The 25,808-nt window shown below is 42.4% G+C and overlaps 1 protein-coding gene across 1 annotated transcript; it reads right to left on the minus strand.

Annotated features, from left to right (window-relative positions):
* Nucleotides 1-1,003: 1,003 nt before the first annotated feature.
* LOC124775785 (holotricin-3-like) lies at nt 1,004-14,827 on the minus strand. The gene is made up of 2 exons (XM_047250616.1): nt 14,782-14,827; nt 1,004-1,456 (listed from the first exon to the last, which is right to left on the minus strand). Exons 1-2 carry the CDS (start codon nt 14,800-14,802, stop codon nt 1,004-1,006), a joined length of 474 nt encoding a protein of 157 aa, XP_047106572.1. The 5' UTR covers nt 14,803-14,827.
* Between the last annotated feature and the right edge of the window lie 10,981 nt (nt 14,828-25,808).

Consider the following 25,808-nt stretch of genomic DNA (forward strand, 5'->3'; position numbering starts at 1 on the left):
TGTGTAGATTCCTCCCTGACAGAGTTTGAACTTATTACGAATGGTTTACGTAGTAGGTAAAACATGGATTAATCACGTTACGTTGTCAATAACTACTGGCAATGTGGCAGTATTTAACGAGTGTTATAGACCAAACGTGTTGATTGATATTTAATTGTTCTACATGCATATGATTACACGAGTTTCTGAGTTTACTGCGCACAGATGATTCAAAAATCAAAACATAACATTGCTCAGCAATTCAGAAATGGACCTTAGTATTTTGTAAAAAATAAAAAAGCATTGTGTTCTAGCTTATACCTGGATTATTTCCTCGTAGCGTATGCGGTTCTGATAACGCTGGATATTGCAACTAGTTGGAAGTATCCTCATCTAGTTCGAGAAAAGCAAGGTCCTGGCCGACTACTCATGATTTGTATTACGCACCCAACATAAGGGAAGGCAGACATGTCGCCCTTTAAATACGTTGGCAATATTTCACCAGAAAATTTCTCTCCTGCGACTTACAGTCAGCCCACTCAGGTGACATAATTAATGTTAAATCTTGTGAAAAGTATAATCCTATTGTAACACAAATATAAAGGTTGATGGAGTCAGCCGACGAAAGTAAATCCTACACGGGAGTGGTAAGTAGTTGTATAGGTATTGCTAGCGAAGCGTTTTGAGCATTTAAAGTAAGGAAATACATGGCCCTTTTCTATTCTCTTTCTAAATTGACATTTAATCGATGTGGGCGTATACCAATGTAGTGCTTGACCGCCGTCCTCTAGTAAAGACTCGGCTGACCACAAAGGCAACGATCTTGCTTTCCTCGTTGAGTCTTGAATTTAATGTTCGACATATCAAGGCTCTGCGTCCAGTAACACAGACATATCATTGGACACTAAACAAATATGATTTCGTTTCCCAAATGAAAAACGTGTGAGATTAGAGCTGATTTTATTAAGGTGAATGAAATAAATAAATGACATCATCAGTTAGCGAAAGCAAATTATCAGCTAGTCTATCGTCCGTATCCGCTTCCACCACCTCCCCCACCGCCTCCAAGGCCGCCGCCGCCGCCACCGCCGCCGCCTCCGCCACCGCCGGCTCCCCCCGGGTAATGTCCGGTGCCGCCTGTTCCACCTCCTGGGTAAGAGCCCGGGTAGTGGCCACCCGTGCTGCCACCCGGGTAGTAACCGCCTCCTGGCCGGTTCCCTCCGCCCCCAGGATAGTAGCCGCCTCCAGGATAGCCACCTCCTGGGTAGCCCCCACCTTGGTGGTGACCACCAGGATAGCCGCCGCCTCCAGGTCGGTGCCCTCCGCCTCCAGGATAGTAGGGACCGCTGGAATAGAAGTCACCCCCAGCATAGCCACCGCCACCTGGATATGACCCGCCGTAGTGGTGGTGGTGGTGACGGTCACCGCCCCCACTGACTGCCGCACTCCACGCTGCGCTGCACAGCAGGCCCAGTACCTGCAACAAGACCGGACGTTTCTGCAGATCACAAAGAGTCTTCACACTCTCTGGTCACAATTTAAGAAAATACACTCTAAATAAAAAAATATCAAAAATGTTCAAAAATGGTTCAAACGGCTCTGAGCACTATGGGACTTAACATCAGTCCCCTAGAACTTAGAACTACTTAAACCTAACTAACCTAAGGACATGACACACATCCATGCCCGAGGCACGATTCGAGCTTGCGATCGTAGCGGTCGCGCGGTTCCAGACTGAAGCGCCTACAACCGCTCGGCCACACTGGCTGGCAATGTTCAAATGTGTGTGAAATCTTATGGGACTTAACTGCTAAGGTCATCAGTCCCTAAGCTTACACACTACTTAACCTAAATTATCCTAACGACAGACACACACACACCCATGCCCGACGGAGGACTCGAACCTCCACCAGAAAAAATTATCTGAATGGGACGTAAATCGGTAGCCGTGAAGTATGTGTACACACAAACAACGACCACAATTTCATAAAAATTCGACGATTTCTTCAAGAGAAAGAACTTCACAAATTGAGCAAGTCGATAACGCGTTGGTTCACTTCCCGCCCTTATGAAAACGGTTATTCGGCTTTGTAGCGATTTCTGGAGTTGTTGGATGTCCTCCTGAGGGATATCTTGATAAATTCTGTCCAACAGGCGTGCTAGATCGTCAAAATTCTGAGATCGTTGGAGGGCCGCGCCCATAACGCTGCCAAAGTTCTCAACTGGGAAAAATCCAGCCACCTCGCTACCAAGGTGGAGTTTGGCAAGCACGAAGACAACCTGTAGAAACGCTTGCTGTTTGCAGACGGGCATTATCCATCATCTTGCTGAAATGTAAGGCCAGGATGGGTTTTCACGAAGGGCAACAAAACGGGGCGTAGAATATCAACGACGAACCACTGTGCTATAAGGGTGGGGCGGACGACAACCGAAAGGGTATTGCTATGACAAGAAATGGCACTCTAGATTATCACTCCTGGTTGTCGGGCCTTATGGCAGGCGACAGTGTGGTTGCAGCCCCACCGCATTCAGTGCAGTCTTCACTGGTCATCGGGGCTCAGATCGAAGCAGAACTCATCACTGTAGACAGTTCTACTCCATTCAATAAGATCCCAGGCCGAAAACGTGTCTAGAGACGCTCCAGACACCAGTCGGATACCAAGCTGACTGTAGCCCAGCTTATGGTCCGACATCCAGGAGTGATCAGGAGTGACAGTGTGAGGTGCCATTATGGGCAGGTTCGCCCAGTCAGCTCGGGATTTTGACTTCTAACTCGCAAACTGGACATAATTTGGCACGGTATCCCCAGGGAGACATCCAACAACCCTATCAATCAATGTCAAGCAGAATAACTGCTTTCAGAAGGGCCAGAGGTGGACCAGCGTGTTATCGACTTCCTCAATTTGTAAAGCTCTAGCTCTTCAGTAAATCATCCATTTTTCTCGAATGGACACTACAAATCGATCCATAAGTAAAGAGTACACAAAAATAAAAAATCTGGTTATCTGTCTACGGTTAGCATTAAAAACCCTCCAGCCACACTATTATGACCACATCGAAAGTGCGACGTCTAAAAAGCGAATCTCGTAAAGTATATTAGGTGGTCTTTCCGGGAGGGAAGGAGCGCCTGGTCCCCGGCACGAAACCGCCTGGCGGATTTGTGTCGAGGTCCGGTGAACCGGCCAGTCTGTGTATGGTTTTTAGGCGGTTTTCCATCTGCCTCGGCGAATGCGGTCTGGTTCCCCTTATTCCACCTCAGTTACACTATGTCGGTGATTGTTGCGCAAACAAGGTCTCTACGTACGCGTGCACCACCATTACTCTACCACGCAAACATAGGAGTTACACTCGTCTGGTGTGAGACGTTCCCTGGCGGGTCCACCGGGGGCCGAACTGAACAATAAACCTGGGTTCGGTGTGGGGCGGCGGAGGGGTGAAGTGGACTGCTGTAGTCCTCGTGGGGTTGTGGACCACTGCGGCTGCGACGGGAACGGAGCATCTCCGTCGTTTCTAGATCCCCGGTTAACATACAATACAATACAATACAATATTAGGTGGTCTACTCACTCAAAGTAGGCATAAAGAGTGTCTCATATCTCCTGTAGTAGAACTTTTTCTTCCTCTTCCTCGAGTAAAACAAACTATCTGCGACACAATGAATAATGCTGTATCAGCTGGGCATTGGAGAATACCAGATTCACTTAAATTTAAAAATTTTAAGATTCACAAAATAGCCTCAGTGGAATAGAGTTCTCGAAACCTGTGGGTTATGTTTGTCGTTTTATGGTGTGATATGCCGGTTCGGTGATATACAAATAATCTTGCTGCCACTGAGAAATACAGTAACGCTTCAACGTAAGAAAGAAATTTTTCACAAGTAATCACTGTGCCTAAGACATTGTTTATGCTGCAGTTGAAGCAAAAATTACCTTACACTTCTGTTTATAATTTTAAAAAGATGTGATGTAATTAGCGTGCTTGGGCACATTTACAGTAAAGATCTCTGAATAAAAAAGTGCAACTAACCACATTATTTGAATGAATGCTTTATCTCACAGTAAGTAGTGTAAGGCTCTGGCCGTCGTCAGACGGTAGCGTGGATTTTTCGCACAAATTTGACATTTCTGTACTACAATACAACGGAGAACTTCAGGATTTTCCTGTATAAAAAAGGTTTTACATTATATACGAAGTCTTTACATTTTGTTTACTTCGGATAGGTTTTTCGTTACACATTACAGCATACGGGTCTGCATCGTTGATACGGAGCAGGCTAAACGTGAGCTCGACTAACGACAAGATGGCAGAAACATGTGTCTACAGCCGACGCCAAAGCAGATAGTGACTTAATTCGTTATAAAAAAAGAACGAGATGTTGCAGTGATGGCATACTGCTACAGCTACTTACTCTACATCGTAAAAGATAGTGGTAATATAAAATGAAAATTTTTTTCCGCATTTCGAAGTTTTATATATAAAACTAACTGGGAAAAATTTGGCAGCATACACATTCCCCCTATCGGTACGGCGTTATGGAACATGCTTGAAATTTTGCACGTACATTCAGTTTCTTGATTCTGTTTTGTACCAAATGTAATTATATATTTTAATCCAACTACTGCAAAAGGGAATATGCAAAACGCCATCGCTGGCCTATTAGTTAAACGAAAAATTTCAAAAAAATTAAAATACAGCTTTCACACATAAAAAATTTCGTATTATATTGACCACATTTCTCTCACAATCACGGCCAAGAAAAAGTATCTATGAAACAATATACAAGCCACATACATCATCACATACATCGTAGCTGTAGACATATACCATTACTGCATCACGTCGTTCTTTAGCACAGTCTGGTTGCAGCTTTTTTCCGGCAGTGATGTTTACAAAAGCAGCCTTGGTTTCCTCAAGGCGTCATGGGTTAAACAATCAGATTTTCACTGTTGCAGTTAAAGGAAACAATATATTATACTTCCAATTTCGAATAAATAAATTATTTTTTGTAAAGTAAAAAAGATCTTTTTATTTACATTATAAATAATATTTTTTATTCAGAAATTATTACAAAAGTCTGCAAATGTCAATTATTAATTTGCTGCAGCGGTGGACTTAAGCCTGTCGTTCCTATTCGAGGTGAGCATCGACTCTGGCGACTATTGAAGACGCATTGGGAAGGCAACAGCAGAGCGTCGAAACAAACCTTTGAATATCCAGAATGCTGTCTGCTGCACAAGTTCAGCACAACCTGCTTTGCATGGCTCTCGCAAGCAGACAAGTGGTGTCTGGACGCAAGTTAGCTGTGGTTCATGGATGGAAGAAACAGGAGGCTGGTCAGCAACATCGAAACTGGACTGCTATTGTATGGGGACAAGTAGCATGCACCGCTGAGCCATGTTTATGGATAATAGGACAACGCATAAGTGTCGGCTTGTCCGGAAACATCCACCAAGTAACACACAATTTTTAGTTTTATTGTGTAAGAAATGTTTTTGTGGATTTCCCTAGAACCATGAAATCATGTAGTAGGCAGTTTCCGTCTTGTCGTTCTCTAAGACTACAACTGTGGACCTTCATTTTTTTCCACAAACGCGTGGATTTTTCCTCTAATAGGAAGAAGGTCCACAAGAGTGGATCTTCTGTTTCTTAGTTTTAACAATAGAACGCAGCATCTTGCAAAGAACGATTCTTTTGTTAGTTTAGAGTTGGTCGTACGCTAAAAATGGCTGCTTCTACAAACCAGAAAGATTTACAGACAATTATTATACCTAAATATCAGATTTTATCTAAAGTCAGTTTATTATTCTTGGTGGTTAGAATTAGTTCACATTTGCGAAAATGTAGTTTATTACTATGAAATTTAGATACTTTCCGAACGTCCTCGTAAATGGACCACAGATCATAATGCAGATACGAGAAAAAGAAATTAGATGTTTCACAATCAATGATAGCGAAACTCTATAATGAAAAAATGATAGATGTTGATCTTCGTGCCAAATTTTTACCGTATTAGAGATGTTACATTCGCGCAGGAAAATTACCGGTACGGAATTTTAATGAATTTGTAGACCATGTGGTTGTCATTTATGGGGTGATGTAGCATAGAAGGCGTTCAATCTATCAAATAACTAAGCAAAACAACTGCCTGTAACTGACTACAAAATACATGTTGTCAAAGTTATAATTAATTATAAATATGTCATGCCAATTGCTAGGAGAAAATGTCATTCTTCTACAGTGAATTTCTCTGGCAGTGACGATGTAGCTGACATCGAAAATCTGAATAAACGGCCAAGATGAGTTCCTTCGCAACCAATTGCAGAAGTTAGGATTGACGATGCTGGGCACATACCAAAATTTTTGGCGCGAAGAATGTTTCAAAATGAGGGAAAAAAATAGTTCTGTATTCAAGTCATGCTTGCGAATTGGCGTGTTGGAAAATATGAAAAGAAAAATTTCCTGTGTATTTTTTAAATCTAAGGAGTGAAGAGGTTAATTAACTTGAAGGCAAATTTATACTTCGATATAATATTTGTTGAAAAATTGCTATTTTCAAGTGTGAGTAATCTTAAAGGAACATAACGCACCATATGATTGGGTAGAATTGACCGAAAACAGCTGCAGGTCACGATTAAAATTAGAGAGTACTCCTCTGTTACCAAATGTCTTCAGATGTTTTTTCAGTTAATGATTTGTGGGACCCTCACACTTGCCGTGCCACCCGCGCATACTGGTCAGGTACTGACTGCATCATCACAAGCAGCTTCTGTGGCTGCTGTGGGCCTGGCGGGCGGTGGTTGTACTGAATGCCTTCTGTTCCGGCACACCACTATAGACTATTCCGCTAATTCTGGAGATGACTCTCTCGTTACACTAGGAGTTTTTCTGTTATTATCAACGAAAAACGTAATTTCTAATTCTCTACTGGCTAATTGGCAACTATGGCCTATGTTAACGGTACAGACTGTCATATGTTGTTCCTATCAGCAGAAAAGCTCTGCAAGTAAATCATAAATGTTCGTTTCTTGTGATATATCATCTCGAAAACGTACAGACAATAAGTAAAAACAAATGAAAAGGACAGACTATGCAAAAAGAATCATTCTCCACGATTGGACAACTATCTTGGAAGTGACTCATTTCTGTCCACTCCACGACAGACATGAAAAAACTACTGCGGTGTAATGATTCAAAAAACTTTTAGGGTCATGCAGCCTTTAAGGAACCACGTTTTCCCGGAGAACTATTTCTACCAGCCACACTCACAGTGATGACTGCGAATTCTGAGCTCACTAGCGAAATTTGAGCAGAGATGTGTTGAAAGGTGGCTACACTGAGTCACAGCGCCAGAGACCGCGCCAAAGAGTTTTATTCCGCCGCCTCCACTGGCAGTGCTTGCTGAGAAGTCGTAGTGGAGAGTGCTTGTTGAGATGTGGTAGTAGAGAGTGCTTGTCGAGAAGTCGTCGTGGAGAGTGCTTATTGAGAAGTGGGCAGTAGGAGTTCTGATGTAGCCGTGACTGGTTGTGAGCATGTTGTATGCAGTTGTTCTGATGGGCTAGACAGCTGATGCTGTTCGATTGCGGATGTTGTAATGATCAGAGTGTATGTTTCGTCAATATATATGAAGGTAAAGAAATTTTTTTTTTTATTTTTTCATTTCAAATGTCCTAACTAACAATGTCTCTTGTCACAGGTTCAGTCAACAAAGCATCTGGCTTGTGTTCATGTATTAGAGTGTAATTCTGGTTTGTATGTGCAATTATAGTATTACTGGGTTTTTTTAATTACTTCAGTGTAAATGGTGCCTTAAAGCAGCTTGTCGTATTGAGGAAGAACCGTGCCAGATGTGTACGTTGAATCACACTTCCACACACGGAACAGTTACATTTGTGCTTTGTTGTTTCGTAGCTTTTATAGTTGCTGGGGACTTAATTAATTAATTGTGTTAACGGAAGTTTTGTTTCATTCTTTGTTGTTATTCTATGCAGTCAGATTGCGTACTAATACTGGTCAGGGCCAACCGGTTACGAGACTGCGTAACCGGACAGACAGCGACTGAAAATTAAAAGTATTTGCATTCTATTTAATTAAGCCCCCATTCAGTGTGTCTGTTGACGAGGATGAGACATGAGTCCACAGCTCACATTAAAACAGAAACCTTCTAGTACCTAAAGTTTTGTCCCGCGTGGGATCTGTGGATTCGAAGACACACACACACACACGCACACACACACACACACACACACACACACACACACACACACACACAACACATTTCACAGAGATAACAAAGGAGCAGATGTCCAAATAATTCTTATTTGTATTTACAACGTAGCATACATTATCAATGGCTTTTCGTAACTCTGAGCAGATTATGATCTTGATATTGTTGACAGAACAGTGGCAAGGTTGCCCGTGCTGATCGTTCTCAGAGAGCAGTTACAGGAGGTGAATTCTAACGATGCAGACTCAAATAGCTTTTCACAACATTGTAGCATTCGTGGCGACAAATAAAGCATTTGCTTGGATAAATTTTGCATAAGATACTGCCTGTTTGGAGGCTACATAATAAAGTAAAACTGCAGAAAAAATCCAACCGACTGTTAGCGGTAACTGAATAAGTGGCCTTCCTCGTTCTAAGCTATCTTCTTACGGTATTAAGAAGACAACTGATGTAGAAAGTATTTCCGTTACTGACATTCTTTCCGCGACAATATTTCCCATGAGCACCTTCCACAAATGGTACAGTTTCCCTGCATAACATACGGCAAGTGTTTCGCGGGCTACATGTTTGGTTCCCTCGTCCGCCTCCATAGCCTAAGGGTCGGCGCCACGGATGGCCAGACCCAAGGTATTCTCCGTTCGAGGACTAGTTGTTGTGCTGTCTTTATGTTCGTATCGTCGTAATTGACATTACTACTGAAATGGCTGAATAGAGACGACGTGAAGGCTAATAAATAAAAAAATAGATTTCTTATATGGGAAGCGAGCCTAATGCAGCGTAAACATTCTATGAAGTCCAGAGACGTTTTCTCTGATACTAGACTATTGTATGTATTGTGTGTAAAGTCGGAAACGTGATGGTACGCATTTCTCCTCCCTACACGAGGCATCACAACAACGTTTCACCAGGCAACGCCGGTCAGCTGCTGTTTGTGTATGAGAAATCGGTTGGAAACTTTCCTCATGTCAGCACGTGTAGGTGTCGCCACCGGCGCCAGCCTTGTGTGAATGCTCTGAAAAGCTAATCATTTGCATATCACAGCATCGTCTTCCTGTCGGTTAAATTTCGCATCTGTAGCACGTCATCTTTGTGGTGTAGCAATTTTAACGGCCAGTAGTGTAAAAATCATCTTCTCTAACTTTAGTTCTCTAACAATTATTCGTCATCTAGTTCATCAGTCCTACACGCACTAAAATGTGAATGTCGTGTGACTATGGCCTCCCGTCGGGTACACCGTTCGCCTGGTGCAAGTCTTTCGATTTGACGCCACTTCGGCGACTTAAGTGTCGATGGGGATGAAACGATGATGATTAGGACAACACAACACCCAGTCTCTGAGCGGAGAAAATCTCCGACCGATCCGGGAATAGAACCCGGTCTCTTAGGATTGACATCCTGTCGCGATGACCACTTTCTTTTTTCTCATTTTTTTTATATAGTTCGTTGCGTTTGGTCTGGGCGGACGTCACAAGACTTCCCGTTCAAGTTGATCGTTGATGCCTTCACTCAGGATTATTATTATTATTATTATTATTATTATTATTATTATTATTACAGAGAGCACGCAGCCCTCTGACCGAACACGCTGACATACCGTGCCGGCTCACTCAGCTACCGGGAGCGGACCCTACACGTACTCACTCCATTTGATAGAGGTTGAGATCAGCTCTAAATATTTTCATTACATTTCAGTCAAGGTACAACGCAATGTAATAAAAATAATAATTTCAAGTGGCGTAACGGCCTCGTGCAGTGTTTTAATTGGACGCCTTTTCGGCGACTCGCGTGTTGCTGACAGAACACAGATATCCTATCGAGGAAAAGAGACCTACAGTCTAACGTGCGGTTCGATCCACGTGTCGCTCCTTGTGAGTACTTACAACGTTAAAAGGTGAATGTTAGATTAAAGGCAGACTGAATATTCCGTTATGCGACCGAGATTCGACTACGTGACCTTTCGGTTTCCAGCTGTGTGCATTACCACTCTCGACCCCCCTCCCCCCCCCCCCCCCTCCCGGCCAGACAATACATAGTCTAAGGTACAATGGGTATGGTAGACTTCCCTAAGACGAGCTGTGTCCAAAATTGAAATATTTCTCACAGCCTTCTTTGTCTACTCCATATGAAAAATAGTATGCTCCCCTTTTCAAAGATAAAATTGGCCGATGTTTTTAGTTTTATTCGATTTTATTTGCCTGGAAAATTTTCTCTCTTCACCATCTAAGATCCTACTATTTTGTAACGTCTCACCCTAATCTTAGCAGTACGAAAGTTACGGAAAAACAATTTTATCCGCCTCTCGTTCTGTCCAAGCCCTCACCATACTTGTTGCAATTTTGGTCAGATCGGCCTCTTTTACCACATCCATTAAGTCCCCAACAGCGTTTACACCGTATCTACGTAAGGCTGTACAGGGGGTATAGGAAATTTTTATAGTTAAATTAAAAAATCGTGTAATTAAAATTTCGCTGTCAGTACTTAAGTACCAGGTATTGTGGCCTACGTGCCATGCAGGAGCATAACGTTAGCAGGGGATGTTTGTTCCCATAAATGCGCTGTCTCAGCGCAACGTGTCTGAATGGCCAATCGGCAGCGTGATCGACGGGTGACAGAGGGACGCTCTCTCTGGCTGTGGCTCTCAGCGAGGCATAGCGTTTTTTCTCTCCTCCACTCCTGATGTTTCTCGGAATTTGTTTCACTACCAAACGACACCTGCCATGACCATCCTAACTGGCTGGTGATCTGTTCCATACTCCCAAGGTGCGCCTAATTTTACACCGTCTTATTGGATATACAGTATAATGGCTTTTAAACTACCTGTTTCATTTAAAGAATTCCTTGTGGATGCCAACATACCTGATATCCCTTAAGTCTATTCCCCCTGAACTGTACACTGATCTCCTCATATGAAAGTTTTTCATGAAGAAACAGATTTTGTCACTGGTAGAACATTTCGCATGGAGCTTTCTGATCACGGCTGTCCGACCATAATTTACTAATGATGAAGAGTAAATTGAAGTTTAAGAGAATCGTCCAGAAGAACCCGTGTGGAATGAAGGTGGGTATTGAAGTACTAAGAAATAGTGAGACGCGTTTGAAGTTCGCTAAAGATGTGGATACTGCGATAAGGAGTAGGCCTATCACAGCACGTAGCTCAGTTGAAGAAGAGTGGACATCTCTAAACAGAGAAATCACATGTTGCAACACATAATGCAGGCAGCGTATATGTACAAGAAAAGTAAATAGGCAGAAAAGTAGGGTAACGGGAGAAATACTTTAATTGATCTACGGAAGAAGGAAGCACCAGAATGTTCAAGGAAATATAAGTCACTTAGGAATTAAGTCAATAGATAGCGCAAAGAAGCCAAGGTGAAACGGAAAAGTGCGAAGAAACCGAAAAAAGCAACCGTCTGCAGGACTGATTCAGCGTACAGATAAGTCAAAATAAGGTGAAATGAAAACCAAGGGTGTCAACATTAAGAGCGCTGTGGGAATTCCACTGTTAAACGCAGATGAGAGAGCGGTAGGTGGAAACAGTGCAGTGAAGGTCTCTGTGACAGGGAGAACATGTGTGATGGCATGATAGAAGAAACCGGAGTCAATATGGAAGACATCGGGGATCTAGTATTAGGATATTAGTCAGAATTTAAAAGACCCCTGCAAGACTTAAGATTAATACAGAAGGGATAGATAACATCCTATTGGAATTTCTAAAATCGTTGGGGGAAGTAGTAACAAAACGACTATTCAAGTTGGTGTGTAAAGTCTGTGCAATTAGCGATGTACCATCAGACTTTCGGAAAAATATCATCCACACAATTGCGAAGATAGCAAGAGCAGATAAATGCGATTACTGTCTTACAGTCATGTTAACAACTGATGGAGACAAGTTACTGACAAAAATAATTTACAGAAGAATGGAAAAGAAAATTGAGGAATAGTTGACAGTTTTTCTTTAGGGAAGGTAAAGCCACCAGATAAGCACTTCTGACGTTGAACTTGATAATAGTAACAAGACTGATGCAAAATTAAGACACGCTGAAGGGATTTGTTGACCTATAAAAAGCGTTCGACAACGTAAAATGGTACAAGATGTTTGAAATATTGAGAAAACTGGGAGTAAGTAGTAGGGGACCGCGGGTAATGTACAATATGTGCAAGAACGAAGAGGGGACAGTAACACTGGAAGAATAAGAATGAACTGCCCAGAATAAAAAGGATGTAAGACAAGGATGTAATCTTTCTGCCCTACTAATCAGTATATACAGAGAAGAGACAATGACGGAACTATAGAAAGGTTCAAGAGTCGGTTTGCCGCGCGGGATTAGCCGAGCGGTCTCAGGCGCTGCAGTCATGGACTGTGCGGCTGGTTCCTGCGGAGGTTCGAGTCCTCCCTCGGGCATGGATGTGTTTGTTTGTACTTATGATAATTTAGGTTAAGTAGTGTGTAAGCTTAGGGACTGATGACCTTAGCAGTTAAGTCCCATAAGATTTCCCAAACATTTGAACATCAAGAGTCGGTTTATAATTCAGGTTGAAAGGGGATCAATGAAAAGATTCGGTGATGACATTACTATCCTCAGTGAAAGTGAAGCAGAATTAAGAATCTGTTGAACGGAATGAACAATCTAATGAGTATAGAACATGAACTGAGAGTAAACCGAAGAAAAAGACGAAAGTAGTGAAAGCAGCAGGAACAAAAATAGTGAGAAGCTTAACATCAGCCGGTCGGAGTGGCCGAGCGGATCTAGGCGCTACAATCTGGAACCGCACGACCGCTACGGTCGCAGGCTCGAATCGTGCCTCGTGCATGGATGTGTGTGATGTCCTTAGGTTAGTTAGGTTTAAGTAGTCCTGAGTTCTAGGGGACTGATGACCTCAGAAGTTAAGTCCCATAGTGCTCAGAGCCATTTGAACCATTTGTACCTTAACATCAAAATTGGAGATCACAGAGCAAAAATGATATAAAAAGCAGACTGGCACAGGCAAAGAGGGCATTCCTGACAAGAAGAAGACTATTATTATCAAACAGAGCCTTAATTTGAGGAAGAAATTTCTGAGAATATACTTTTAGAGCACAGCATTGTATGATAATGTATCATTGACTGTGGAAAACCCGGAACAGAAGAGAATCGAAATGTTTGAGATTTTGTGCTACAGAATAATGTTGAAAATTAGGTGGTCAGTTAAGGTAAGAAAAGAGGACGTTCTCCGCAGAATCGGAAAAGAAAGGAACATATGGAAAAGATTGACAAGAAGAAGATGCAGGATGACAGAGTATGTGTTAAGACAGGAGGGAATTACTTCCAAGGTACTAGAGAGAGTGTTGGGAGTAAAATCTGTAAAGGAAGACAGAGATTAGAATAGATATAACAAATAACTGACAAGAAATTCTGAAGCTAACGAAGCTCTCTCCTCAATAGTTTTACGGGGCACGGACGGGGGAAGGAATCTGTCTTGTTGTTGTTGTTGTGGTCTTCAGTCCTGAGACTGGTTTGAGGCAGCTCTCCATGCTACTTTATCCTGTGCAAGCTTCTTCATCTCCCAGTACCTACTGCAGCCTACATCCTTCTGAATCTGCTTAGTGTGTACATCTCTTGGTCTCCCTCTACGATTTTTACCCTCCACGCTGCCCTCCAGTACTAAATTGGTGATCCCTTGATGCCCCAGAACATGTCCTACCAACCGATCCTTTCTTCTGGTCAAGTTGTGCCACAAACTCCTCTTCTCCCCAATTCTCTTCAATACCTCCTCATTAGTTACGTGATCTACCCATCTAATCTTCATTCAGCATTCTTCTGTGGCACCACTTTTCGAAAGCTTCTATTCTCTTCTTGTCTAAACTATTTATCGTCCATGTTTCACTTCCATACATGGCTACACTCCATACAAATACCTTCAGAAACGACTTCCTGACACTTAAATCTATACTCGATTTTAACAAATTTCTCTTCTTCAGAAACACTTTCCTTGCCATTGCAGTCTACATTTTATATCCTCTCTACTTCGACCATCATCAGTTATTTTGCTCCTCAAATAGCAAAACTCCTTTACTACTTTAAGTGTCTCATTTTCTAATCTAATTCCCTCAGCATCACCCGACTTAATTCGACTACATTCCATTACCTTTGTTTTGCTTTTGTTGGTGTTCATCTTATACCCTCCTTTCAAGACACTGTTCATTCCGTTCAACTGGTCTTCCAAGTCCCTTGCTGTCTCCGAATCTGTCTTATTGAAAAATTTTTACAGTATTGACCAGGCAGAGAAACTTAAACGATGACGACCGGGCAGTACTGTGGATCTCTCTTCTCGCTAATTCAACTTCGGTCTCTTGCCCAATACGCTGCTTAACTTTGTTGAATCTAATACATTGGAACCGAAAACATTGCAACCGCAACACTACAGTGACACAACGACGTCTGTTAAAAAGCTGGGTGCATGTATTGCAACAGAAAAAGTAATCGACGTGATGAATACCCACGCTGACGGAACGGAGTGCTACGACACAACCACCGTAGAGTTGCTGGAGGATGCTAGCGGGAGGCTTGCAGAGCGAGAGGAGGCAGCGAGCGACTCACCACTAGCACGCCGGCCTGCATCTCGAAGCTATTCCGTGTCGCTGTGGGAATGCTACGCTGACTGAGCGAGCGCTGCCTGGAGCTGCTCTTATACCAGCAGGACTGCCCACGTGTCTCGTCTTCCCCCTGACCTCGATCACCGGGACCTCCCACCGGCTGTCGGAAACACAGCCAGCCCACTCCTCGTGCTAGGTAACGGCCTAGCGGCGGCGGAAGTACGTTAATCAAATCGTGCGCAAAATAAAGTGGCTGCGTCAACGAAACAGATTTTAAGGTAACGTTCAGCCTGTACATCGAAGAAGGAATACGACGGAAGTGAAAATTATGTCATAACCCTAAATATCTCCGTGGGAATGTCGGAAAGATTTCTTCCTAAAGTTGACTAACTAAGCAATTGTAACTAACGAACTGTATGCCATAGTAAAATAGGTCTTAAGTAAGACTCCACCGGGGCAGTGAACTAGAGGTAGTCATAAGGCTAACCACGCACCTCAGTTCCGCAGCACGCCGCTATAGGGACCGTAATAAAATGGTACGCCCCACTGACGAGGTATCATACGCTCATTAGTTTTCTGAGTTTGAAGAGTAACAGAGCTGTAGCAGTCCATACTGAGTTGACGGAACTGCACGGCAGCAATGCAGTCATTTATCAGTTGTTAGGCGGCTTAAGCGCCACCAGTGTCTTCAGACAACTCTGAATAACGAAGAACGGAATATCAGACCATACCTTTGTGAAGAACCGAGGAAGTGAAGGTCTTAATACTTGAATACCATTGTATCAGAATGGAGGCGAAAGTGGAAAAAGAGAAAATTAATCACGGGACAGTTTTCGACATCATCCACGTCACTTTGAACACGACGAAGGGAGCCACCTGCTAGGCTCCGAGACTGCTTACATCTGTTCAGAAAGCCCTCCGAACTTAGACAACAGCGGAAATGGTGCAGCTGTGCCAAGCCAATCCAGATGACTTTAATAGCCTAATTACCACGGACAAGCGCTGCGTATATCAATTTTTCCCTGAGAAAAACGGACAAAGCGAGCAGTGGGGCCGGCCGCTGTGGCCGTGCGGTTCTAAGGGCTTCAGTTTGGAACCGCATGACCGCTACGGTCGCAGGTTCGAATCCTGCCTCGGGCATGGATGTGTGTGGTGCCCTTAGGTTAGTTAGGTTTAAGTAGTTCTAAGTTCTAGGGGACTGATGACCTCAGTAGTTAAGTCCCATAGTGCTCAGAGCCATTCGAACAATTTCGAGCAGTGGCAACATTGGCCAACTATCATCGGACAAGGTGATGTTGAGCGTTTTCTGGAGCTCGCGTGGAACAAAGCGTCAGAGGATCATCTTACCGAAATCTCCCGACGAAGTCTGTCGAGACGAAGCGTAAAGGGAAGCTGTCCAAGGGCGTGGATTTGCTCTACGATAGCGCCCCGACCCATTCTGCACAGGACAGTCACACATGCTGCTTCTTTGGGCTATCAAATGTTACCCAATTCACTTTACTCTCCTGACATAGCACCTCGTGACTTCTTCCTCTTTCCTCTGGCGAAGAAACCATTGCGCTCTACAAAAACTACAGTTCGGTAATTTTCGTGCAGTACATAAATCATGTTGTAAATGGTATGATTACTAGTAGTATTCGTTACTTTGTCAGAGATAGAAGCATAATTGAATGTACGAGAAAGAAACAGGGAGCCAACGACTTCTCTTTGTTGTTTGTTTGTTTTGCACATAATTATAACTGCACATCGTTCAGTGTTGGCCTACTGAGTGTTTTATGTCCTTACAAAATATAAATTGCATTTTTTAAGTAATAAAAATAGGCTCATCGCGTAACTTCTCCACTTTTATGTAACCAAAGCGAGTATTTTGTATGTAAGTACAGTTTACATTCACAAACATATAAAAATCTATGCAATTATTGTTGTTATTTTGAACTCAATAGAACGTTCTTCATCAGGGTCAAAGGCAACAGTTTTCTGTTATTATTGACTTCAAAGTTTTTTGTTATTATTGATAAGAGTAAAAGTTCCAATGAATAAGGGAAATATGTTTTATATAAGCTCGGCGAAGTACGGAAGCGATATTTGATATGTTTTCGTTTTGCACTTTTCTAAATTTTACCTTTTTTCAGGAAGTTTCGAGCATTATGTGGTAAATCTGGACAGTATTTTTATATTTTTAACACGACATGCCTCTGTTTAAAGTTACAAATGAACGATTTTCGAAGAAAACAGAATTAAAAATGGACCATTTTAAATTTACTATAAATACTGTTTATTTTACGTAATAGACATGAGGATAATTTTGTAGAACAAAAGTGTTCCAGTCTTTTGCGTACACTCACTCAGTTTCTAGAAGGTTCATTTCTTCTGATTTCTAGGGGCATCTAGTAAGTAAGCCACTGATCGCGTACTCAGTCAAAGCTGTGGAAATGAGTTAACGTCCGAATGCAGCATACTTAAGGTACAGATAATCCGATTACAGTCTCAACAGACCAATGCTACAGTAGTCTACGCTTACTTGTGGTAGTCTATGGTAGCCCGTGATAGTTTTACAGCTCTAGGCAGGCATTTTACGAACGACGATGAGCTGATTTACTGGATAACTCGTTTCCTGAACAGCCAAAATACAGACTCCAAAACCTAGGTCTCCACCAAGCCATCCGTCGTTAGGAAAAATTTGTCACACTGACAAGTGAAAATGTAGAGGACTAATACCACCACCATGTTATGTTTTTTCAGGATGATTATTAAAAATTCACGACTTACTGTTTATGGTGACGGTCAAATGGCAAAGATATACAAAAAAACTCCTCTTTCTTTCCCCTGCTGACTAGCCTTTGTTAGGCGTTAACAGATTAAATCGTCTGTGCAAATATTGATTTATTAACTGTCTTGAGTAATAATTGCTTGCTGCTCTAGAGTTTAAAAGACAAATAACTCTTAAGGCGTGTCGGCTGAGTACTTAATAGGACGTTTTCATTAAGTCCTTGCATCCATCTTATACTCGTATTTATGTAACGTAGTGATGAAATTTCTTTAGGTTGTGATCCATAAAACCTCTTATAATTTCTATTTCAATTCTTGAGTAGCCCAGAGTCAGCAGTTGCGTGTGTAGATTGAAAATTATAAGGGATATTTGTCACGTATGTTTAGGTATGACCTAGAGCCACTTTTCCCGCAAACACCCTACTTTTCTTAGAAATGCTTATTTAACTGTGCTCAACTAACCACATATACACCCAGTTTGTTGATGGTCACACTGAAATTTTGCAATATAGAATGGTGCCTGATCGTGTTACCGAATTTCTGAATTTAATTTCGTTGAAGTTCCTTAAAAGATTGCTCACTTTCCGTCTTTCCTAGTTTTCTACATTGTAATAAATAATATTAGAGACATAAGAGCCACTAACAAACCGTCCAGAATCATTCTGCAATTTATTAGTCATCTACAGTAACGCATTTGTAGCACCAAGGAAGCCCTTGAAACGACGGTGACGTTTGTTCGCGCTCTAACGTACTCTGTCAGCATGTATAGCCACTTTCGTTCCTGAACCGAATGAAATGGTGCGGTGGTAAGATACTGGATTCGTATTACGGTGGACTGCAACAGGCAAAAAGGAATACAAACGTCTCAAAAATGAGATCGACAGGAAGTGCAAAATGGCTAAGCAGGGATGGCTAGAGGACAAATGTAAGGATGTAGAGGCCTATCTCACTAGGGGTAAGATAGATACCGCCTACAGGAAAATTAAAGAGACCTTTGGAGATAAGAGAACGACTTGTATGATCAAGAGCTCAGATGGAAACCCAGTTCTAAGCAAAGAAGGGAAAGCAGAAAGGTGGAAGGAGTATATAGAGGGTCTATACAAGGGCGATGTACTTGAGGACAATATTATGGAAATGGAAGAGGATGTAGATGAAGATGAAATGGGAGATATGATACTGCGTGAAGAGTTTGACAGAGCACTGAAAGATCTGAGTCGAAACAAGGCCCCCGGAGTAGACAATATTCCATTGGAACTACTGACGGCCGTGGGAGAGCCAGTCCTGACAAAACTCTACCATCTGGTGAGGAAGATGTATGAGACAGGCGAAATACCCTCAGACTTCAAGAAGAATATAATAATTCCAATCCCAAAGAAAGCAGGTGTTGACAGATGTGAAAATTACCGAACTATCAGCTTAATAAGTCACAGCTGCAAAATACTAACACGAATTCTTTACAGACGAATGGAAAAACTAGTAGAAGCCAACCTCGGGGAAGATCAGTTTGGATTCCGTAGAAACACTGGAACACGTGAGGCAATACTGACCTTACGACTTATCTTAGAAGAAAGATTAAGGAAAGGCAAACCTACGTTTCTAGCATTTGTAGACTTAGAGAAAGCTTTTGACAATGTTGACTGGAATACTCTCTTTCAAATTCTAAAGGTGGCAGGGGTAAAATACAGGGAGCGAAAGGCTATTTACAATTTGTACAGAAACCAGATGGCAGTTATAAGAGTCGAGGGACATGAAAGGGAAGCAGTGGTTGGGAAGGGAGTAAGACAGGGTTGTAGCCTCTCCCCGATGTTGTTCAATCTGTATATTGAGCAAGCAGTAAAGGAAACAAAAGAAAAATTCGGAGTAGGTATTAAAATTCATGGAGAAGAAATAAAAACTTTGAGGTTCGCCGATGACATTGTAATTCTGTCCGAGACAGCAAAGGACTTGGAAGAGCAGTTGAATGGAATGGACAGTGTCTTGAAAGGAGGATATAAGATGAACATCAACAAAAGCAAAACAAGGATAATGGAATGTAGCCTAATTAAGTCGGGTGATGCTGAGGGAATTAGATTAGGAAATGAGGCACTTAAAGTAGTAAAGGAGTTTTGCTATTTGGGGAGCAAAATAACTGATAATGGTCGAAGTAGAGAGGATATAAAATGTAGGCTGGCAATGGCAAGGAAAGCGTTTCTGAAGAAGAGAAATTTGTGAACATCCAGTATTGATTTAAGTGTCAGGAAGTCATTTCTGAAAGTATTCGTATGGAGTGTAGCCATGTATGGAAGTGAAACATGGACGATAAATAGTTTGGACAAGAAGAGAATAGAAGCTTTCGAAATGTGGTGCTACAGAAGAATGCTGAAGATTAGATGGGTAGATCACATAACTAATGAGGAAGTATTGAATAGGATTGGGGAGAAGAGAAGTTTGTGGCACAACTTGACCAGAAGAAGGGATCGGTTGGTAGGACATGTTCTGAGGCATCAAGGGATCACCAATTTAGTATTGGAGGGCAGCGTGGAGGGTAAAAATCGTAGAGGGAGACCAAGAGATGAATACACTAAGCAGATTCAGAAGGATGTAGGTTGCAGTAGGTACTGGGAGATGAAAAAGCTTGCACAGGATAGAGTAGCATGGAGAGCTGCATCAAACCAGTCTCAGGACTGAAGACCACAACAACAACAACAACAACTTACTGCAGATTCCTGGATGTTTCGATTGTAAGAGCACATCCGATTTCCTTTCATCCTTCCCCAACCGACTAAGGGGTAAATCTCATTCTTCCTTTCTTTCTGCCTCTTTCGGCCTGTTGACCGAGCCGACTCGTCGCAGCATGGACTGTCGACTACACACAGAATGCGATTTGGAGCTCTATTGATTCATAATTTCCCAACCGGCACTCAAAATGTACGAGAAGAGGTCCCATCTGGGCCCAGGGCGCTTACAAACCGCACGGTAACACCAAACATGAGCTCAGTAGGATTGATTAGGTCTGACGGGGCGAAGGGTAGAGCGAGGTGCGATAGAAGAGGATATAAGCACTGTCATCAGCGAAGAGAATTTCTCAAGGAAATCTGACAAAAGTCTAGACCGATGGGGCTGCATATTCTTTTTCTGCACTTTCTGGTCACTTTCTGAGAAGGAATGTACGTGAACGAGACACAGGCTTCCCTGTTATTGGTAGATGAGAGACGATGGTAAACACAACAGGGATCCCAGTTCATCTCAAGTAAACCTATACATAATTGCAGTACCTTTGCCGTCTGCTTGAATGCCCTGTTAGCGAACAAAATACGTCTCCACGTATTGTTTACGATGTACTCGTACCACACCATTAGCGTGTACCACCGTATACCAAGCTCATCACTCCACGTCGGCGTTTTCAATTTTTGGAGAGTCCGTTTCCTATGTTGCTGGGCCGGTGCTAACCTCTGTACCTTCTGATGTTGAGTGAGTAGAAGTACGCTGCGGAACATTGGTGTCCACACCACATAGTGAAGACGCGATTCTCAGCTCTCAAGATGTTGTTGTGCAGAAATGAACTGGCGGGGCATTTCCTGCGACATGTCTTTCTGCTGTCGTACTTCGCGATTTTGTGTGGCGATCTGTCATCATCAGTTGACTCCAGCGGCAGACGTTTCCTCCGGATAGAAGGTTCCTACGTATTTAGGACCGTAACACGTGTATATCCCAGTGCCTGCACCACCTTGGTGATGGATTCCCATATGTGTTGGGAACACAAGAGTTAGCTACGGTCAGATAACCCCAAATCTCTAAGCTTGCCCTACCTACGCTCCATCCTGACGGCAAGTATAAGACGTGTGACATGCCAGTTACGTGATGCGATGAAATGTTCATCTTCCATTGGCAATTGTCTCACGAGTATATAATTATTTATCAAATGTCTGCAGGAGAAAATAACAGACAACTATTTACAACAACTATACAAATTTCCCTTAAATGCACATAATCTCAGGTTCACAGTGGGTTCATAGCTCTAAATCCAGGTCTGAAATCTAATCAAAAGCTTGTGCAGCCAAACTGTGAAGGTCTTATTTTGTCCCTTGGAATGCTCTGAGAGAACATTCAAACCTTTTATGATGTATACTTTGGTTCTTTTCGGCCCAGTGACATTGAGGAAAGGACTTCCATCCCAATTGGTGCAGCAATGCCCCACATCTGCTCCGGTCACTTCTCATCCGTTTCAATATTTACGAGAGTCGCCGGGGTAGATGACAACCAGCAGATCGCTCCCAGGGAGTTTTAATTAACTGCTGATGCACCAAGGAACATTTCTCCTACCATTGATTGTTCCAGGCATCTTGCCTGTTGAAATGACTGCTATGCAGACAGAGTACTGTGCACCATGATGGTTTTCTAGACTTCACTCGCTAAGATTCTGATAACGAAAATACTGAATGAATTGGTAACTCTGGGTTATTTTGTATTCTTGTCCACAAGTTGAGCAATGACTGTGATGCAATGACTGTGATCTGTCATGTTTCTGTGAATGTTTGGTGTGGGGGGGGGGGGGGGGGGCGAATAGGCCCTGTGATGAGGTACACTGATTGATTGAACTGTCTGCCAATTATTTTAGTGCGAGCGCTGTTTTGCCTCGTGGAACAGCAACATTCTGCTAGATCTACATTTCGCGATCTGTGGACTGTTGTAGTCGCACCCCGGGCGATTACTGTGACTGTTCCGAGATTTGATTTTAGCTACCACATTTCGGAGGTGTATTTCGTGTGTCAATGACCTCTGTAAGGCCAATCCTATGTATTTTGAAGCGTTGCAATATTGGAGAGTACATAGAGAACTGTAGATACTAATTCTTACACTACTTTCGCATTCTATTGCGCTGAATGGGAACAAAACGTTTTCGTAAAATACCGAATGAAAAGTTTTCTGCCTGCCGACTTCATATGACTGTAGGCTTATAATTCCTACTTCCCACCTCTCCTCCTTCTCGCTTCCCAAAGAAAGAGCCTTTCATAATTTATCACTAATAACTACAGACTAAGAATGATCCCCACATCGCTGGAGTTCTAAGAGTCGTATAGTTGTGTGGATGTGTGTCTGTGTCTCGAGGTACAGCTCCCACCGAAATAAGATGGTTACGTGTTCTGGCGTATGGCCAGTTAACCCAGCTGCCGGGTGCAATTCTTTAAGAATAGTTTGTGGTTCCACCAACATTTTCTGATTAAGATAATGTAATGTACTGTGTAGTTAAGGTGAAGAAGCACTCCATCGACAGTTTTTTAAAGATACGTATTGCAGTTAACAAATGACGAAATTATTTTATTAGGCACAATTAAAGCGAGCAACAAATATACTGTCGTTACAGCTATCCCAGTTTGCTTCAAAAAGGTAAACAAAATAAGAAATTTGTTGTCATCTTTCGTCCATATAGGACACTGAAATTCAAGCTCTCCTTCACCACAACTGCGCAGGTATGATGTAGCACGGTTTGCTCTCATATCTCTCTCATAACAATACAACATTCTTACTGTAGTACCTTGTAACCTACTATCTTTAGTTGATTGGTGAATGATATTTTGTTGAATCGCTGTGTTCCCTTTTATTGATGCGTGTTGACTTTTGTTAAAGGCGTTCTGAAAACTACTGAGAACTAGCAGTCAATTGGTTCGATTTCAGTTTTTGAATGGATATTCTAAGTGGTAGCCTTGGTCCCTAATTAGACATCAGGTGGACCAAAAAGATTTACATAGCTCTGTGCCTAGGGTTCGGCGTTTCCCACACAACTTTCTCGTAAGTTGCTCAGCTAACATAGCGATTAACTTCACAGTCAGAAGACGGCAATGTGAACCGCCAAAGTGGAATTCAAACTCCATGTTGTCAGTGTTCTTTCAGTTCCGGCCCTAGCCTGCTACTTTGAGGTACTTCTTATATTAAAAATAGATCTATCACCTGTCCTCGACCGACTTCACCAGTCAGCTTGTGCTTCGCTCCTCGTTTGCATAACGACCGCTGGCGGTGTAGCTAGCCACTGCGTGGGAAGCCCTGGTCAGCCGGCTGCATAGACGCATGCGTGTTTTGGCCGGGTTCTCGTTTAGGCCACGGTCGCCGTGTCTTTCCCGAACAGTAAACACCGTGACATCAATGTGGTCACGGCCAGAGGGATGACAAATTGACAAGAAATTCTTTGGTGTTTGTCGAATGCTCCAGACAGCAACATTTCATTAAGATTCGTGGTACTGGCTGAGCACCGCGGCTGTCGGGATAACAGATGATGACTGTCTTCTCGGTCGTAGAAAGCAATGAACCTAGGAGGAGACGTGGCAGAAACTCCTTGTCGGGGCCTCACGATTTACATTTTCCGTAGTTTCCCGAGAGGGAAGGTGACTGCCGCGATTGTTCCTAAACAAGATGACGCAAGATTCTTTCCTCTAGCCATTTACAATTCCACGAGTGCTCTAGTGTTTTCGATGTTTGTATGATGTTTAACTCTAACCAGCTCTCTTCACTTTCCTGAGAATAGTGCAACCATAACAGCTCTATGAGAGCATGCCTTCCGTACATATTATAGTTCCGCCATTGTTATTGTTGTCTCAATAGTGCTGTGTATTTTGTGCCATTCAAAAGACAGAAGACAAATGAATCGTCAAATAAGAAAAACTGTTCGCGTGAAGAGCATTGAGACTTCTTTGCCTGACAAAGGAAAACTTTTTTGTATTATCCGTGTGGTTTACATATTGGCCCAAGCGAGTAACGGACTGAATTCTAGTAACAGGCGATAGCTAAGATTTTACCTTTTTTAAAGAAATATTTGTTGTGATCGTCTCAGTGGCAAATTGTGTCAAATGATTACGTTTTGATCAATTCATGATCATCTTCAGATCTTATTAATCACGAGTTATTACAAGCAAAAAAATTTGGTAAGGGAGCTCAGTCATCAATTCTAAAATAAGAGGAACAGCAGACTTGTAACAGTACTCAGTTGTATCCACCCCGTTACTAATCTCACTTTCAGCATGTTGGATGCCACTAAATGCTGTTACAAGTCTTTTTATTTGACAGCTTACGACTTTTGCAAAAAGAAAACTGACTTTCCTACCTTGTGATTAATCAGATCTGAATATCATCATTAAGGTGATCAAAACTAGTAATTATTTGTGACAATTTGCAACTAAGATTGTTAAAACATTTTTAACATAGATCTATTACACATGATTCATTCGTTTTCAGAGCTCCGTATTTTGCAAAGTATTACATGTACGAATATGACTGATGCATGAATAGAACCATAAACTCACCAAGTTTGAATTTTTCACTCTACGACTATTACGTGCGTGCCTCTATGGTCACACGGCACACGCACAAGCAGCAGTCAAATTCGTTCACTATCTTATGTAGCAACATCCTGTCAACGGACATCAGAGCAGTGCTGAAGCGCTCTCTGGATTATTCCAGCGTTCTTGGCGCTGGTAGTATGTAAAAACGGTCCTTAATGGACCACTAAAGAAAAAAGTCACAAGGCTTGGGAGGCCAATAGAACAGAGCCACATCATTTATACTACTTCAGCCAGTCCAGCAACGCGAAAATTCGTCGTTTAGTTAGTGACGAACATTGATGCTCCAATGAGGGGGGATGCCCCTCTTGTGGGGAGATACAACCACAACCGCGACATATGAAGGTAAGAGGTCTTCTCCGAGAAGAAAAACAGCCCATACAACTGCTTTATGAAATTGCACATTACGGCGATTCTCGTTCATGCGTCACAATTTCATGAGGATGTTCAGTGTCCTACACTCTCACATTGTGGCGATTACTCTGTCCAGATAAGAGGAAGATTCCTTCTTCGCTGAACGTCATCTTGAACATGAAAAGTTCATACTCACGTTTGTCGTCATTTTGTCAATGGACTGCATTCGCAATGGCAATCGTTAGGCACAGTGCTAAAATCGGTGAGTTTACGGTTCTATTCATACAACACTCGTATTTATACACGTAATACTTTGGATAATAGACGCTTTGAAAAGAACGAATCATTTCTGCTGGACCTGTATACAGTTGTTGCGTCTCTCATGATACTATGTCATCAGTTACTTTGCCTTTTCCTTGTCTATTAATAACATTGAAAAAAGGTGAATAATTTCGTATGCTGCATCACCATCATCATTATTATCATCACCACCACCAGCCACTGGACATGGACTGCTGGATGAAGTGCTTGTCTATTTGAGCCGGATCGCTGGTCGCTATCAGCGATCGGCTACCTTATTTTTCCTATTTACGACTAG

This window comes from Schistocerca piceifrons, chromosome 2, assembly GCF_021461385.2.
Source record: "Schistocerca piceifrons isolate TAMUIC-IGC-003096 chromosome 2, iqSchPice1.1, whole genome shotgun sequence".
Lineage (NCBI taxonomy): Eukaryota > Metazoa > Arthropoda > Insecta > Orthoptera > Acrididae > Schistocerca > Schistocerca piceifrons.